Below are 15,938 nucleotides of genomic sequence, written 5' to 3'. Positions count from 1 at the left end.
TATGACAATACTTATAAATCATGACTGAAGGCTGCATTTAACAAAGAAAAATACAAAAGTTGTTTTACTCATCCCTATTTATGCCGCTTGATTTTCTATATTTAGTAAAATGGTGAAGCGGTTGTTTCCGGTGTATTAGAATTACATCATGCGATCATTTATATATTTAGAAAAACGATAATAATAATAATAATAATAATAATAATAATAATAATAATAATAATAATAATAATAATAATAATAATAATCCACTTCGTCTTTTAAATAATCAGTTTTTAATTTCCTGATATTTAATCTTTTGATCTCATATATATTGAAAATTCATTACCATCCAAATTATTTTATTGACTTCATTATAAACTTGCACCTTTTTAGATTGTCACAGGAATTATTAAAGTTTTTGTAGGCACGGCGTATCGGCGTCAAAACATTAATAAGAGTAGCCAATTAAATTCCAAAAAGTATTTTGTTTCGTTAGATTTTACTGTTGAATTAAAATGCTCTAGTTAAAAAACGATATACAAACAAAGGTAATAATATTATAATCACAGAATTGGTTTCTTCATTAAAAAAACTAGAAGAAACCTAGTGATAAAAGCTCTTCAAAAATTCGAGCTCATGCCACAAACAATCAAATCAATCAAAGAAATCAACCGAAAATAGGAAAAGAAAATCAAAGCAAAACAAGCATCCTATACATATTCTTGATGCTTGTAATGAAATCAAGTGTGTGGCAATGCTTTAATATTCGATTACCACACACGAACAAATTGTTCTTGAGCTAGAGATGAAGAGCTCTTCTCATTGAAAGCATGAAGAATCCGGATGAGCGACGCCGCTTTCTTGGTCGATCGAGGCGAGCCGTCGGAGATCAACGAGTAGAGCGACACCATCAATGACGAGTTCTTCACTAAAATCGGAACCACGTCTGTCGCATCGTTGCTACATAAAGAAAGTAGTAATGACACACTGTATTCTCTGGCGTCTCTGGAGTTGGAGGTGCCAAGAATCTGCACTATGATAGGCAGAATCCCAGCACTGACAATGACCACCGCTCCATCAACTTTGACGGCAAGTGCGGCCAAAACTGTTAGAGAATCTGCTACTAGATCTCCGTTTACAGAAGATCTTAGCAGATTTACCAGAAGCGGGACTAGTCCTGCTTCTAGCACCCTCCAATGGTTCTCAGGGTGCACCAGGAGGCCCAGGAACGCGGCTAGGGCGCTCTTTTTTCCTCGATCCTCCCCATCACTGAGGACCCCCATTAGGCCCTGGATGGCCCCTGGGGTCCTCCCTATCTTCCTTCGGTTATCTTCAACCGAGGAAAGATAGAATAGCGTGCCAGCTGCATGCTGGCGTGCTTCCCCAGTTAGACCGTTGTTCAAGACCTCGACTATAATGTCCAATCCCTCGTTTTCCATTATGATCTTCTGGCCCCTAGGATACTTCGACAAATTGAGCAATGCCGCCATCGCATTATGCTGCAAAGCCCGACTAGTCGAACGAATTAGCTCCAACAAAGACGGGATCGCATCCACTTCAACCAAACAAGATCGGTTAAAATTACTTGTTTTGGTAAGCAGACGGATCTCGAATGCGGCCTTATTTTGGTCCTCGTTGGTCCCAGTGACCAACCTCCCAACCAAAAAGTTAGCGAGCAGAGCCATAGCTTGTTCTGCCGCAACACTGCATGTATCAATCGTTGACTGTTTTCTTGATTCATCGATTTTGACCCGTTCTTGAAATTTGTGCATGATAAGATGCTTCAGAGCAAGATTCGGAACCAAATCAACGCTCGTCAGCTTCTCACCGGTTACGGGGCAAGTGCAATTACCCGAACCGAACCATTTCAAGATTGAAGACCTTTCGTACGTTTGACCGGTCAACAGTGTAACTGGGTCACGCATGATCTCCAATGTGATCGGGCACCTAAAATCATCAGACCTCAAAACCCGAACCGACCGGTCATCGACTTCCTGATAAACCGGGTTTTTTCTTGATCTCTCCACTCTCAAGAAAACCGTGCACCTACAATAGGTCAAGAATGCGATCAAACTTCCGATTAAAGCGACTTCCCTTTTCTCAACCGTCCCACATTCTCGTCCAAGCTCGCTCTCCAAACACTTGATCTCGTCGTTACATTCGCCCCAGCTCCCGATTTTCAAATCGTCGAGAGCCCTTCTCAGATCGACCGGTTCGGGCGCGATCCCTCGCCCGAACCGGCCAGTGATGCGGAGAATCCTCCTCATCGCGCGCCGATCGTCTCTCCCCACTTGGCAGCTCGATCCCGCCGCCTGCTTCCTCACGAGCTCCGCCACTTCCAGAGCCTCCTCGCCGGCGCCGGATTCCGGCGCCGGGAGGACGTCGAGAGCCACGGCGACGGCGTTAATGAGCACGCGGAAATGCGTGGAGGCTTCCTCCGATTTGGCGAGCATCAGCAGCCTGGCGTCGTCTCTGGAGCAGTCTTCTAGAAGGAATCGAAGCTTCTGGAAGATGAAGTGGAGCTCGGAGAGGCATAGGGCTGTGGAGGATTCGGATCTCGGCGGCGCGGCGGTGGGGCGGAGATCTTCGAGGAAGATGAGGAGAGCCTCGATTAGGCGAATTGAATTTGTTGCGTTTGGCTTGTTTGTGAAGAAGGTTTTGGATTTGAATCGGCATATTGAGCGGCCGAGATTGATCAGAGAGGTGAGAAGAGTTGGGAGGGAGACGGATTCGCAGGGTCTAATCGCCGGAAGATTCAAAATCCGGCGGTGGAATTCGTCGGAATTATTTAACATTGACGAAAAAGGGGTATTAATTATTAGAAATAGTAGAATGTGGTGATAAATCGAACAAATCTATATGAAATCTAGGAATTTGTGTGTGGAGATTGAAATGGAAGAAATGATTTAGGAGAAAATAAAAAAGATTTGTGTTTGAATCTTTGCATTTGGCTCTCTATCTATTTATAAGTGTGGGATGTTGAAAATGTGGATAGGGACACGTGGTGGCATGTTGTGAGTTGACTATGATCAGAGGGCTATCTTGGCAACACGTGGCATTGGTTGATTAGTAGCGCACATTTCGTGGAAGGTCTAATGGCCAATGGGATATCGACACGTAGCGCGCTATTATTGGGTGAGCTCGTGTGCCCATCCCTGCATGGAGGAAAGTGCAGCCGACATGCATTGTTGACTTCAAGATTATAATTGCTCATATTAATGGCATCATGGGCATTGGATCCATTATTTGTTGGTTTATTGGAGTATTTTTTTTTAATATAACTATTAGTGTGACTATTATAATTTATAATCCAAGATTCTTGAGTTATTATTTTATGCTCAGGTGTTAATTGAAATTCAATTACATTGTAGCATAATTTACGCAATAGTATTTTTTTTATTTACGTAATAGTCGTAAATAGCGTGTGTACTACTGCATAGACAATACTTAGTCGAATTAAAATAGAAAATTCTCAGCGAAATATTAAATACTAAAGTTGAAATAATTCGTGTTCAAAAAGATCATTTAGTATTAGGGGTGGCAAAATTGGTAGCGGGTAATGGGTAATTCCCATCTCAACCCGCTACCCGCCAGGTATTGGGTACCCGATACTCCAACGATAACGGGAAATGGGGCGGGATCGGGTAGTGTGTTTTAGAGTTTTGCGGGTAGCGGGTATACCCACTACCCGCGCAGGTATACCCGTTAGTCCCGATAATACCCGTTATTATTAGTATTAGTCATATTTTATCTTTTAATACTCCCTCCATTCTATATTAATAAAGGTGTTTAAATAATTAAAGTGGAGAAAAAAAGTAAATAGTTAAATAATACTCATACTTACTTAATAGCCATATACGCACTCATTTTGAAAAATTAAAACTAAATAGTTAGAACGGAGAAAAAATAAAGTTAGAGAGATAATAATGTAGAGAAGAGTATTTCTATTATAATATTTCCAAAATAAGTGAAGAAATTGAAATACCTCTATTAAGAGGAAATAATGAAAGTACTTTATATAATCTAAGAGTTCTTTTAAAACACAACGAACATACAATTGAAAACTCACCGGAATTAGCTATAAAGTGTCCCCTCACTTTTATTCTTACTCTATTCAACATTACCATCGATATTAATAAAGTAAATTAGGGAACGGTGACGGTTATTATGGTTTTCAAATTTTTTATTAGGATTTTGGGTCGGGTACGGGTACCCGCAATGTCGGGTACGGGATACCCGCCACGGGTATCGGGTAATCCCGGTATGCTGCGGGGCGGGTATTGGGATAACAAATTTGGGTAAAATGGGTACGGGTACCCGACTTGTCGGGTGCGGTACCCGTGGGTAACCCGTTTCGCCATTTAGTATAAATATGGGATTAACACCACCATGAAGATGAGTATGTGTTAATCGTAGAATTAATTTTGTATTAGAGGTGTGTTTGTGATAGAAACATGTATTTTTTTTATAACTATTCAACAACGTTTCGTTTGCACGGAATGAGGTGGATACATTTTAAACTTGTATAATGAGATGAACATGAAATTAAATTTAATGAGCTGCACAATTATAGGCTAAAGTCAACAGAACGAAGTAACACGGCAAGAGTTCCATATAGTCCATTAATGATTTAAGCCGCCTTGATTTCACATGTTATTATCAGTGGATTAGCTTATTGAGCGGGGTCGAATATTAAATGAAATTGGTAGTTTGTATAGTTATAAATTGATGGCCCATAAATAGATTCCAGATGGCCCAATAGCTTAGGCAATACTCCGCTAATTACTATTGAATCAGACTGGGCTTGGTTGACAAAAAGATTGACTACTTTGGTCTTTATCGTAAGATGATTCACGACGAGTTGCATAAATTAGCAAATTTGTGGTCATACCTTGATTTGGGGCGACACTTGCAATCAGGTCTTCACTGGGATGAAGAAAATTTACATTTTCAATAAATATTTCTGCTCAAGAATGAAAATAGCATTTGGCAGTTAGGCTCAAGATTCAATTTTTGTTGCATGTTGTTGACAGCTCTGTAAAAAGTTACTAATATACAGCCATATGCATTGAGCACATGGCTCGAGACATATCAATGGAGTATTTTACTAAAAAAAGGAGTCAATCGTGTCTCCGTCTACCCAATTAGAAGTGTGACTTTTCGTTCTACGATAATCATTTCGTGCAATATGATGCACAATACAATGTATTGGTTTGACACATACTAACGGGCGGATCTACACATACAGAAAGAGGGGCAATTGCCCCACCTTATTAATATCCATGTATATATTATATATTCTATTATTTATTTCTTCTAATTTCTCACTAAATGCCCTTCCTCAAATTTTTTAAATTTCCTCATCTATAAATTTGCCCCTCTCCCTATGAATTTATGGCTCTACCCCTGCACATACTTGAACCACATGTGGCCGCATTGGCGGACACACATAGGCATTAGGGAGGGCTTAAGCCCTTTCCAAATTTTTTTATTTTATTTTTCATGTTCTATAATATTATAATTTTGTTAGTAATTTGTGTGAATTAATGTGCAAAAACCCCTACCAAATTTAAAAAGTATAAGGAAATTATTATTCCATACAAAATTTGAATATATAGCCCCTACCTCGACAAATTTCTGCGACCGGCACTGTGTGGCCGGCATGGACCTTTGATGAAGCCGTGCTTTGAAGCATATCGAAAGCACATATATATGCACTATACGTGATATTGGTGGAATGATGAAATATTGATTCGATCATTTCAAGAAAATGTCATTTTATTAGCAAAATAGAGGATAAATGAAGCATAGCATGAAAGACAAGAATCACCTTTCAAAATCCCATGTTCCCCACAAATACCCATGAACATTGTCACAATAAGTATTAAGTAGCATGTGTATATTTTTAAGGAAATATCTGCATGCAGATTTTAGAGTATAATTATAGTGTTAAACTCATCATCAAATGATTCAACCAATCTGTCACAGAATAACCTCCGAGGCCCAGATGCATTATCACACAAATCCTTTTCCAAAGGACCAAACAAGAATATTTCAACATTACATCTCCGCATTTAATTTGGGAAATATCAGATTCATATAAGTATTAGTACTACCTAATATTTAATCGCATTAAGAAAAAGTACCTCAATATTTAAAACGCTGGCATTTTTACTGTTGGTACTTATACAGCGATGAATAGGTAAAGGATTGTAAGAGCATCTCCAATGCAGGCTAGCGGATAGGCTAGCCGATCGCGGGCGCTAGCTGATCCGCTGGCCGATCCGCTAGCCTCCATTGCGGCAATTTAGACTAGCCGATCCGCGGGCGCTAGCCGATCCGCTGGCCGATCCGCTAGCCTCCATTGCGGGCTCAATTTCGGCTAGCCGATTGCATTTTTTTAATGTATTTTTTATGTATTGCATTTTTTAATGTTTTTTTAATGCATTTTTATTGCATTTTTAATGTATTTTTTAATGAAATTTTTTTATTATGTGATTTTTTTAGGATGTACCTTTTTTTAATTTATATAAAATTATTGCATTTTCTCGTATCTGTGTCGTAAATTTAATTCCGTATTTTGTGTGATTGTAATTTATGTAATTTTTTTTTATTTAATGTAATTTTTTTTTATCAATGTACCTTTTTTTTTATTTAAATGAAATTAATGATTTTTCCCGTATATGTCTCGTAAATTTATTTTCGTAATTTGTCATAAATTTAATTCCGTAAATTGAATTATTTTTATTGCGGCTAGCCTGTGGCTAGCCTATTTGCTTAAAATGATGATATGGCAGGTGGAATTTTAGTGCTGATGACGTGGCAGGGAGAGAGAGTGGCTAGCCTGTGACTGGCCTAAAGCAATTGGAGATGTTCTAAGGTTTTATACTTTTAGTGATCGGATTGTGGAGTTGGGGTGGCCATGGAATTTTCCAACTATTTTGAAAAGAAAATAGTCTAATTAAAATATAAGTATGTTAGTAATTACATATTTTAATTATCAACTTTTTTTTTCTAAATTTGAGAATGTTGAAATTTGCTCAATTGGAGATTAAATTCTAAGTGTTTTTTTTCCTTCTTTTATTGATTCCTCTTTCCATGCTTTTTATTTAAGTTGTGTATATAAACACTTGGTTCCATCGTTGCGAGTTAAGTAGGTTATTCTTTAGGAGAAATATGGTTGATACATTTTTGAGTTTTTGTGATGTTATAAGCCTAATTTCTTACACAAGAGTTTGGCAACCCTAGGAGTGAAGATGCAATGTATCTTGTGCAAGTATGAGACAGAGAGAAACACGTCGCTTTGAGTTAGTATATGAGATAGAGGTTGGTGTCTAGATTTCCCACTTGCATGAGATCCTAGGGAAAATTAGGAAATGGTTGGTACTCCTGAGATCTCAATGGCATAGTGGTCATTGCCATGTGGGTACATGTGCGTGCGCATCGGCCTTCTGGCTCCACCAGGAGACTCGGCCTTACCCACCCCTTTGACTGTACCCAACCAAGAGTAACTTTCTTTGTGCTGCTCTCTATTTTTCATTCGATTCTTCCCTTTTATTTGTATGCGTTTTGAACTTGTTTGCAGCTGACTCATGTTTATAAAAAGCCTAGTTTTCCATTGGATTAATACATTCAGCCATTCTACATTGTATTAAATGAATGTCCTAATAATGCAATTAATGGCTATGAGGAGCATACTCCAACCTTAACCTCAAATAGCACATAAGGTGTTGGAGGAAAAGCTAAGCTCAAACCGCGTGAATTATTGCATTCAATTATATATACAAACAACAACAATAATTGCATCTAATTTTAGGACCAAATTGTTCGAGTTGGTCAGCCGTCGCTTCCATAATCTTGCCCAACTACAGCTGTTAATTTGCAAACAAACAAATGTAGATTCAAAGGAAACTAATTTATTTTCTCATTCATCCCATGCTATTACAAAATTGTGTATGGATTTTATTTATCTTAATATAAGATGGATTATATTATATAGGAGTAGAATTTAGGTGCACATGATTAAACTATAATTAAGTGCATTATAAATTCAAGAAAATAGCTTGAGATAGATGAAGAAAATCTAGAAAAAAGTAGTCCCATCAAGACATGGAAAAAAGGCTGGAAACATATGATATTCAACCCAACTGCACATGTTTATCTAACTAATGTCTCAAAATCTTACATCAACAATCAAATGGGATTTTTGGAAGATACAGCCAGCTTCAAACAACCCATATAAATGTACATCAAAATTCCAAAACATATCATTCCATCTCTTCTTTCACTAGCATGGCAATGTTTCATCTTAAGCTATGCTTCTCAGCTCTCATCCTTTTCTGTTTGACTGCTGACGTCTGCTCTCGTGGCCCCGTCTACAAACCGCCAAGTGTCGAACGCCTAACGGACAGATTCAGTAAATCCACGGTCGACAAAAGCTACGATGTTGCCTTCGGAGCCTCCAATATTCATGTCACGAATAATGGGACCACCGCTGCTCTAACTTTAGACAAATCCTCAGGTAATAACATTAAATTTATCTCTATTTTATTCTTAATATTTATCCATATATTTTTTTATTGTTGTTATTATTATTATTTGTAGGATCAGGATTGGTGTCGAAAAATAAATACTACTATGGATTTTTCAATGCTGCAATGAAATTGCCCGCCGGTTTTACATCTGGAGTTGTGGTGGCATTTTATGTAAGTATTGGTATCACTTTCTAATTCAAAATATTTGTTACTATATATGTATAGTAACATATTAATACTCCACTCGTTTTCAATTTTGTACTAGCCCAAATTTTTGATACAGAAAGTAGTACTCCCTGGCAATCAAAAATCTAAATAGAAATTTTAGTACTCGAATAAAATTCATCCCTATCCAGTATCCACAGACTTTTGATTGCCGAAATAATTTTTCTTTATAAAAATGTGAATGAATTCGATTCACTGAGTACTAATACGTACATATTTGTAATTTCCGATTTTTTTTTAAAAAAAATGTGATTTTCTTTTTAGAAAAAAATAATTGTTTGAATCATTAATCTTGTACTAGAAGATTTGAACACGGAATCTCTACATCTTGTAGCTATCAAATGCGAATCTTTTCCCACACAACCACGACGAGATCGACATCGAGCTGCTCGGGCATGAAAAACGAAGGGATTGGGTTCTACAAACAAACATCTATGGCAATGGAAGTGTAAGAAATGGAAGAGAAGAGAAATTTTACTTATGGTTTGATCCTACTCAAGATTTCCACGACTATACCATTTTATGGAACAACCACCACATACTGTAATTCAACCCACTCAATTTTAATTTATTTTAATTAAAAATGTCGGGAAATTCGCATCCACTAATATAAAAATATGACAGGTTTTTAGTGGACAACGTGCCTGTGAGGCAAGTGGCCCACACCCCTGCCATTGGGTCGGTCTACCCCTCCAAGCCGATGTCGGTCTACACGACAATTTGGGACGGCTCAGAGTGGGCGACACATGGCGGGAAGTATGCAGTCGACTACAAGTACGCGCCATTTGTCACAACGATGCGAGGTATCGAGATGGAGGGGTGTGTTTCCAATAATCCGTCACCGTGTTTGAAAAGTGGCATTTCGAGCTTGGATCCGGTCGAGGGGGAGCCGTTTTCACAGTTGTCGAGACAGCAATCAGGTGCGATGGCGTGGGCGAGGAGGAAGCATATGTTTTACTCATATTGCCAAGATAAGATTAGGTATAAGGTCTTGCCTCCGGAATGCAATGCCAATTAGTATGTGGTTTTACTTTTATATTCTTTGCTCTACATTTGTAGAGATAATGTGTTTTAAATGTACTGTATTGTTTATGGATCAATTCCATCATTTATCAATAAATTGAATTTATATTATCTAAGATTCTAATTTGATCATGGACTACAGTTTGGGCCAATATTTGGTAGGACTATTTTGGACCCATTGATATTTCTCCACATATCGCATACGTCCTAATCCAGTGATCATAAAAAATTACCCTACAAGAATATTTAGGTATAAAGTATTAATAAAAAATTAAAAAGCCTAAGAGTTTATGAATGACAAAAGCCTAGCAATAATCTTCCCTTCCTCTATATTTCTTTCCATTATTTTCAACTATGCTACGTTTTTTATAGTATAATAAATTGCCGGAATAAAACCATAAAATTTGGTGATACTATAACCATTTCCTTTGAAAATCAGCACTAATAATGATTTTGGTGCACTTTATTATATGTATAGATGTATAGATAGTATCGGACTTTGTCAAAATAAGTTGTATACACTTCTTGTATTACTCGTTCATGTTTACAATACATATTTTAATTCGACGCAAATTTTTAAAAATTGTTTGATCGACTATAAAGAAAATTAGTTGAATATACGTTTCATTTTAATATTATTTTCTAGTTGAACGTGTATGTGATAAGTTAGTGAATTATAACTTGTGAGACCATTTGTCAAAAATGAAAAAAAAAATGCGTTTCACAATTATGAACGTTCCAAAATGTCTAGCGTGTTGGATTTTGAGGGAATACTATTATATTTTACATGCCAGACGTGTCATAGTTTTTCAAGTAATACTAGTACTCCCTTCGTTTCGCCATAGTTGAGTCATTTTACCATTTTGGGAAGTTTCTTCATAGTTGAGTCATTTCTATATTTGGTAACATTTTTCTCTTTCATACTTTACTTTCTCTTACTTTATTCTCTCTACTTTATTCACTTTATACTTTATTCTCTCTATTTTTTTCTCTCTCTTACTTTTTTATCTATTTATTTAACACACCCAATATTTATTTTTAAAACTTCGTGCCCAAAATTCCACCCCAACTATAGTGAAAGGGAGGGATTACTATTAAAGTATAAATATGATGAGTATAGAGATTTTTAAAATATGAGCAATCCAGCAGTAAAAATGACAGTAGAGTCGAATACTAATTTCAAAATCAATATACTACTACTAGTATTAAAAATGAGTGATATTGGTCATATTATGTTCAGCCACACAAGGTTAAACTAGTAAATTTAAGTGTATATTAATAAATAAAATATTAGTTATAGTTAGTGGATGACTTAAAATTACTTGTATATCCTTTACCTTATTTTTAGTTATTTATTCTCATCTCAAATTTTCAGATGGCGAGGGAATCTAAATACTATTTCAAATTTCAATAAATTAAAGTTGCATTAATAACTACTCCACTTCCTATTTAATAGCCCTCTAATTGGAATTTGAAACAAAGCAGACACTAATTAATTGAGTTCTATTTATATGCCCAATCGATTAATATATTGTTTACTATACTACAAAATTAAATTATATATTAACAAAATATATTTATAAATTTGAAACATATAATACTAAATCTTAGTTAGCATGAAGTGTAATTTTTTAAATAAAAAGTTAAAAATAAGTGTATTAGTAACTCAAGTAAAGAAAATTAATCTGCTATTTTTTTTATTATAAGTTTTAAATGTAGTTGAACAATTAGATGAATTTTAAAGTCAAATGAACAACTATATAGTTACACCCTCCGTCCCGGATAATTCGGGTCATTTTGACCGGGCACGGGTTTTAAGAATTGTAATGAAAAGTGGGTTGAAAAAGTTAGTGGAATGTGGGTCCTACTTTTATATACTCCATCTGTCCCACTTTAGGAGTCCCGGTTGAGTTCGACACGGGTTTTAAAATATGTAAATAAAAGTTGGTGAAAAAAGAATGTGGAATGTGGGTCCTACTTTTTTATATTAGTTTTATAATAAAATGTGAGTGAAAAAAGATTAGTGGAATGTGGAGCCTAATACCATTTATGGAATATTCTAACCGGCACTCCTAAAGTGGGACGGAGGGAGTATTAGTTTTATAATAAAATGTGAGTATGAATGAGTTAGTGGAATATGAGGTGCACTACTAAAAATGGTAAAAGTGAAATGAGACAAATTATATGGGACGGACCGAAATGGAAAACTGAAACGAATTATTTGGGATGGAGGGAGTACTTCTTATAATCGAGTGAATTTTTAAATAGTGGAATTGTTCGATTTGATAATTGAATAGTACCAATAAAAATCTCAATTGTATCAATTTAAACGATTACTACCTTTTATATACTACAATACTACGTTTAGATGTAATTGGGCAAGGTGAATTTTAGATTCAAGTGAATCTATGCACTATTGAATTGTTCAATGGATTCTAAGTTCATTTGAATTATTTAATTACATCTTACAGTCGAGTGAATCTAAACAATAGAATTGTTCGATTTTATCTAAGATTCAATTAAATTGAGTAGTATCAGTAATTCAATTAAATCGATTACCTTTATATACTACTATGTTTAGATGTGATTGGGCAATGACGGTTAGTTTTAGGTTCAAATGAATAATTCAAGTGGATCTAACCACAATTGAATTTTTCAATGAATTATTTAGTTACATGTTATAATAAAGTGAATCTAAACAGAATCTAAACAGTAGAATTGTTCGATTTAATCTAAGATTCAATTAAATCGAGTAGTAACAGTAAAAAAAACATAAGTGAATCAATTTAATCGATTACCTTTTATATATTGTACTATGTTTAGATGTAATTATGCAATAAAGGTGAATTTTAGATTTATATGAACAATTCAATTGAATCTAAGCACTATTTAATTGTTCAATTGGTTTTTAAGTTCAGTTAAATTATTTAGACACATCTTATACGATTGAATCTTAAATAGTAGAATTGTTCGATTTGGTTTGAGATTCAATTGAATTGAGTAGTATCAGTGTATTAATTAAATACCTTTTATATACTATGTTTAGATGTAATTGGGCAATAAAGGTAAATTTTAAATTCAAATGAATTGAGTAGTCTATGTAACAAATCTAAAGTGTATTATTTTAATTGATTACCTTCTATATGGTGTAGTACTATGTTTAGATGCAATTGGCCAAAGGTGAATTTCAAATTCAAACGAAGAATCCAAGTGAATATAAGCACTACTAAATGTTCAATTGATTCTAGATTCAATTGAATTATTTAGTTACATCTTTTAATCGGGTGAATTTAAACAATCGAATTGTTCAATTTGATCTAAGATTCGATTGAATTAAGTAGTGGCGTATTAGTAAACTCTCAAGTAGTCAAGTGTATCAATTTAATCGATTATTTTTTTATATAGCATGTTTAGATATAATTGAACAATAAATGTGATTTTAAAATTCAAGTAAATCTATGCACTATTAATTGTTCAATCGATTATAAGTTCAACTGAATTGTTCATGTGAATATAACTTCCAATTATATTATTTAATTTAATAACTCAATTGAATCAAACACCAAATTAATATAATAGTATTAAATTAGATAATCGGATTTGATATTTTTAAATTTTGAATAGATTTTTAGATTAAATTTAATTTATTCAGGTATTATTTGTTGCTTAATTATTCTTATATCTATTTTTAATTAATATTATATATCCCTTCCCACAATCTGAGTCAGTTATCAGCGCCGTTTCATAATTCCAGTGCAATTTTTTTTTTCTCTTCCGTCAAAGTAATTTCTCCTTCCATTGAATAGGAAAATTTCCATACTTGTTGTCTCCATAACCAAAACTCTCAACATCACAGTGGGAAGGAGGAACTGAGAGAGCTGTGATTACTGTCGTTACGTCTGTTTGTGTGAATTTTGCTTCTCTCCAAAGGTATATCCACTTTTTTTTTAATCCCCTGCATCCCATTCCACGATATAGCTTCATACACTCACGGTAGTTCACGGGAACAAGTTTGCTGAAATTCTTGAAACTGTGTTTTGATAATTCTTATTAAAGCCTCGATCTTTAATGCTATTAGAGGTTGTCTTTTTGTTCCTCTATACTTCTGCCTGCCCCTTTAATAATTGAATCGAACAATTAGAAAGTTAATAAAAGATTTAGCTTTGGGAAAAGGTGAGAGGAACTCACCGTAGGGAGTAGCAGCGTTGCCGACGGCTGAATGGCGACCGCCGTGAACTCGGCAGTGGCGAACGGAAAACAACAGATGTTGAGAGAGAGAGAAACTGGTTTGCTTGAAATAGAAAGAGGGAGATGAGTTGTTTTTCTTAGGGAGGCAGACGTATAGTTTGAGGAGAAATATATTACTATTAACTTTGTTTTATTGAATATAGTTGTTTGAAGGAGTATATACGTGATGGCTGGGAGTATCTATGTCCAATTCTTTGAAATTGCTATTCTTTATTCATTTCTGTGTTGGATTAGGGAGTATTTTTTTTATTAAATTCTTTTATATTAAAAGCTTCCTTTTGTTCTTTTGTGATAGAGAGATAGGCATAGTTGCTGGGAGTAGTACTGCCTTTTTATTTCTTTGTTTTGAGTAATTTGAGAAGTAAATCAATGTGGGAAAGGAAATAGTAGACGTGTACTGATTGGGAGTATATAAAGTAGACAGTTTCTTTTTCATTCTTTAATTTTGTTAATTGGGTTGGTATAGTTTATTAACTATTTGGATTTATTTGTTTTGGAATTGTACATGCTGCCTAGTTTCGGTGATGACCGAGAGTTTTCTAAGCTGGGGACGTTTGTGTTTAATTGATGAATCGGTTTTAGCCAAGATTAATTTTGAGCACACACACATAGGATGCATGCATTTATTTAAGTAATATTTGGCAAAGTCTGATTTTAGCATATCATGTTATTTTAAAAAGGGTGAACTGTTGCACGATGTTGCAGTGAACAGAAAATGATTGAGGATTTAAAAGAACGAGGTGGGCTTTCTTTTTAAAAAAGGGCAATGCCCTAAGTATATTTTTATGTGAAATGATATGAATATTTGTCATGCCGTGTTTTGTTTTATCTATGGAACCTATCTGCTGTGGCTTTTGCCATCTATGGATAATCGAATTCGGGTCTGACTAGGGAGTGAGTCCCTACTCAGGCTAGTGTACACCAATGGGGATCGTGAGCCGTCTTTTGGGTCGGCCGGTCTAGTGACTTGGAATGTGGCCACATTCCTTGTCATCAATGGATCAGATATGATAGACATCTATGGGAAAATGACTGCAGTCGCGAATTTTACGATGGAAAATATTTTAGTGTCTTGGGCATTTTTCAAAGTTAAAACCCCAAGGTCACTCAATGGTGGCATGATAAAACTTTTTATAAAATGTTTTCGGCATGAGTCCACTGAGTGCATCAAGTACTCAGCCCTGCATTTCTTTTTAAAAATGTGCAGGTTGAGCTGTGACGAGCGCGGTGGGTGTTGAGTACAAAAGTAAAGAAAATGTTTATCAAATGGTCAGAATATGTTCTGTCTTCATACATAGCATTATTCTACTCTCGAAATACTTCCGCTGAGTTGTTGTCTTTCTTTTGAGTTCATGTATTTTTGAGATAATATTCTTTTGAGTTGTTGATTGTCGAAATGATACCCTGATTTTATTCGAGCTATTTCGATTATATTGAGCTTTGGTCGAGTTTCGTTGTTTTTCCCCTTTCTTTCCTGCTTCTTTAACCCTCCCCTAGTCGCGATTCTTCGTGTTTTCTATCCCTTGAAAATGCGGGCGTGACAAATTCCCACTCCTTTTTCATTCATCTATTGGTCCATTTATCAATACAAGCATGCATCTTCCACTAGATGTAAGACATGTACATTTAAATTCCTGCACTCTTGCATTCTAACCTTTAATTGCATAATTTGTCCCTTATATTATTCATTCGTGGGAGAAGGGATGACCCTGATGGAACACTATGGAGATCAACCAAGGGCAGTAGCAATGAGTAGAGCAACAAATACTAATAAACTCATTCTGACATTTTATCATGTCAATATAAATCTATTTTACTTTATCTTACCACGAATCTAACCAAAAATCATAACAAAAATTTACAGAAAATCAAAAATACCTTCATAAAAACATTTAAGAAATCCATCCAAATTTTATAGAAAAACAA

At 35.3% G+C, this 15,938-nt stretch overlaps 2 protein-coding genes across 2 annotated transcripts; one reads left to right on the top strand and one right to left on the bottom strand.

The window, feature by feature from the left end:
- Nucleotides 1-519: 519 nt before the first annotated feature.
- LOC125204455 (U-box domain-containing protein 18-like) lies at nucleotides 520-2,889 on the bottom strand. Its single transcript, XM_048103118.1, has one exon. The coding sequence runs from the start codon at nucleotides 2,775-2,777 to the stop codon at nucleotides 753-755; it is 2,025 nt and encodes a 674-aa protein (XP_047959075.1). The 5' UTR covers nucleotides 2,778-2,889; the 3' UTR covers nucleotides 520-752.
- Nucleotides 2,890-8,266: 5,377 nt separating this feature from the next.
- LOC125208253 (probable xyloglucan endotransglucosylase/hydrolase protein 33) lies at nucleotides 8,267-9,880 on the top strand. Its single transcript, XM_048107834.1, has 4 exons — nucleotides 8,267-8,503; nucleotides 8,587-8,687; nucleotides 9,076-9,284; nucleotides 9,366-9,880. Exons 1-4 carry the CDS (start codon nucleotides 8,275-8,277, stop codon nucleotides 9,757-9,759), a joined length of 933 nt encoding a protein of 310 aa, XP_047963791.1. The 5' UTR covers nucleotides 8,267-8,274; the 3' UTR covers nucleotides 9,760-9,880.
- The last annotated feature ends 6,058 nt before the right edge of the window (nucleotides 9,881-15,938 follow it).

The sequence above is a fragment of the Salvia hispanica genome, chromosome 2 (assembly GCF_023119035.1).
Source record: "Salvia hispanica cultivar TCC Black 2014 chromosome 2, UniMelb_Shisp_WGS_1.0, whole genome shotgun sequence".
Classification (NCBI taxonomy): domain Eukaryota; kingdom Viridiplantae; phylum Streptophyta; class Magnoliopsida; order Lamiales; family Lamiaceae; genus Salvia; species Salvia hispanica.
This window is presented reverse-complemented; position numbering and strand designations above follow the sequence as displayed.

Coding starts and splice junctions, on each gene's coding strand:
- LOC125204455 (XM_048103118.1), bottom strand. CDS start 2,777: ATGTTAAATAATTCCGACGAATTCCACCGCCGGATTTTGAATCTTCCG.
- LOC125208253 (XM_048107834.1), top strand. CDS start 8,275: ATGGCAATGTTTCATCTTAAGCTATGCTTCTCAGCTCTCATCCTTTTC. Junction 8,504..8,586: donor AACTTTAGACAAATCCTCAG/GTAATAACATTA, acceptor TATTATTTGTAG/GATCAGGATTGGTGTCGAAA. Junction 8,688..9,075: donor GAGTTGTGGTGGCATTTTAT/GTAAGTATTGGT, acceptor TACATCTTGTAG/CTATCAAATGCGAATCTTTT.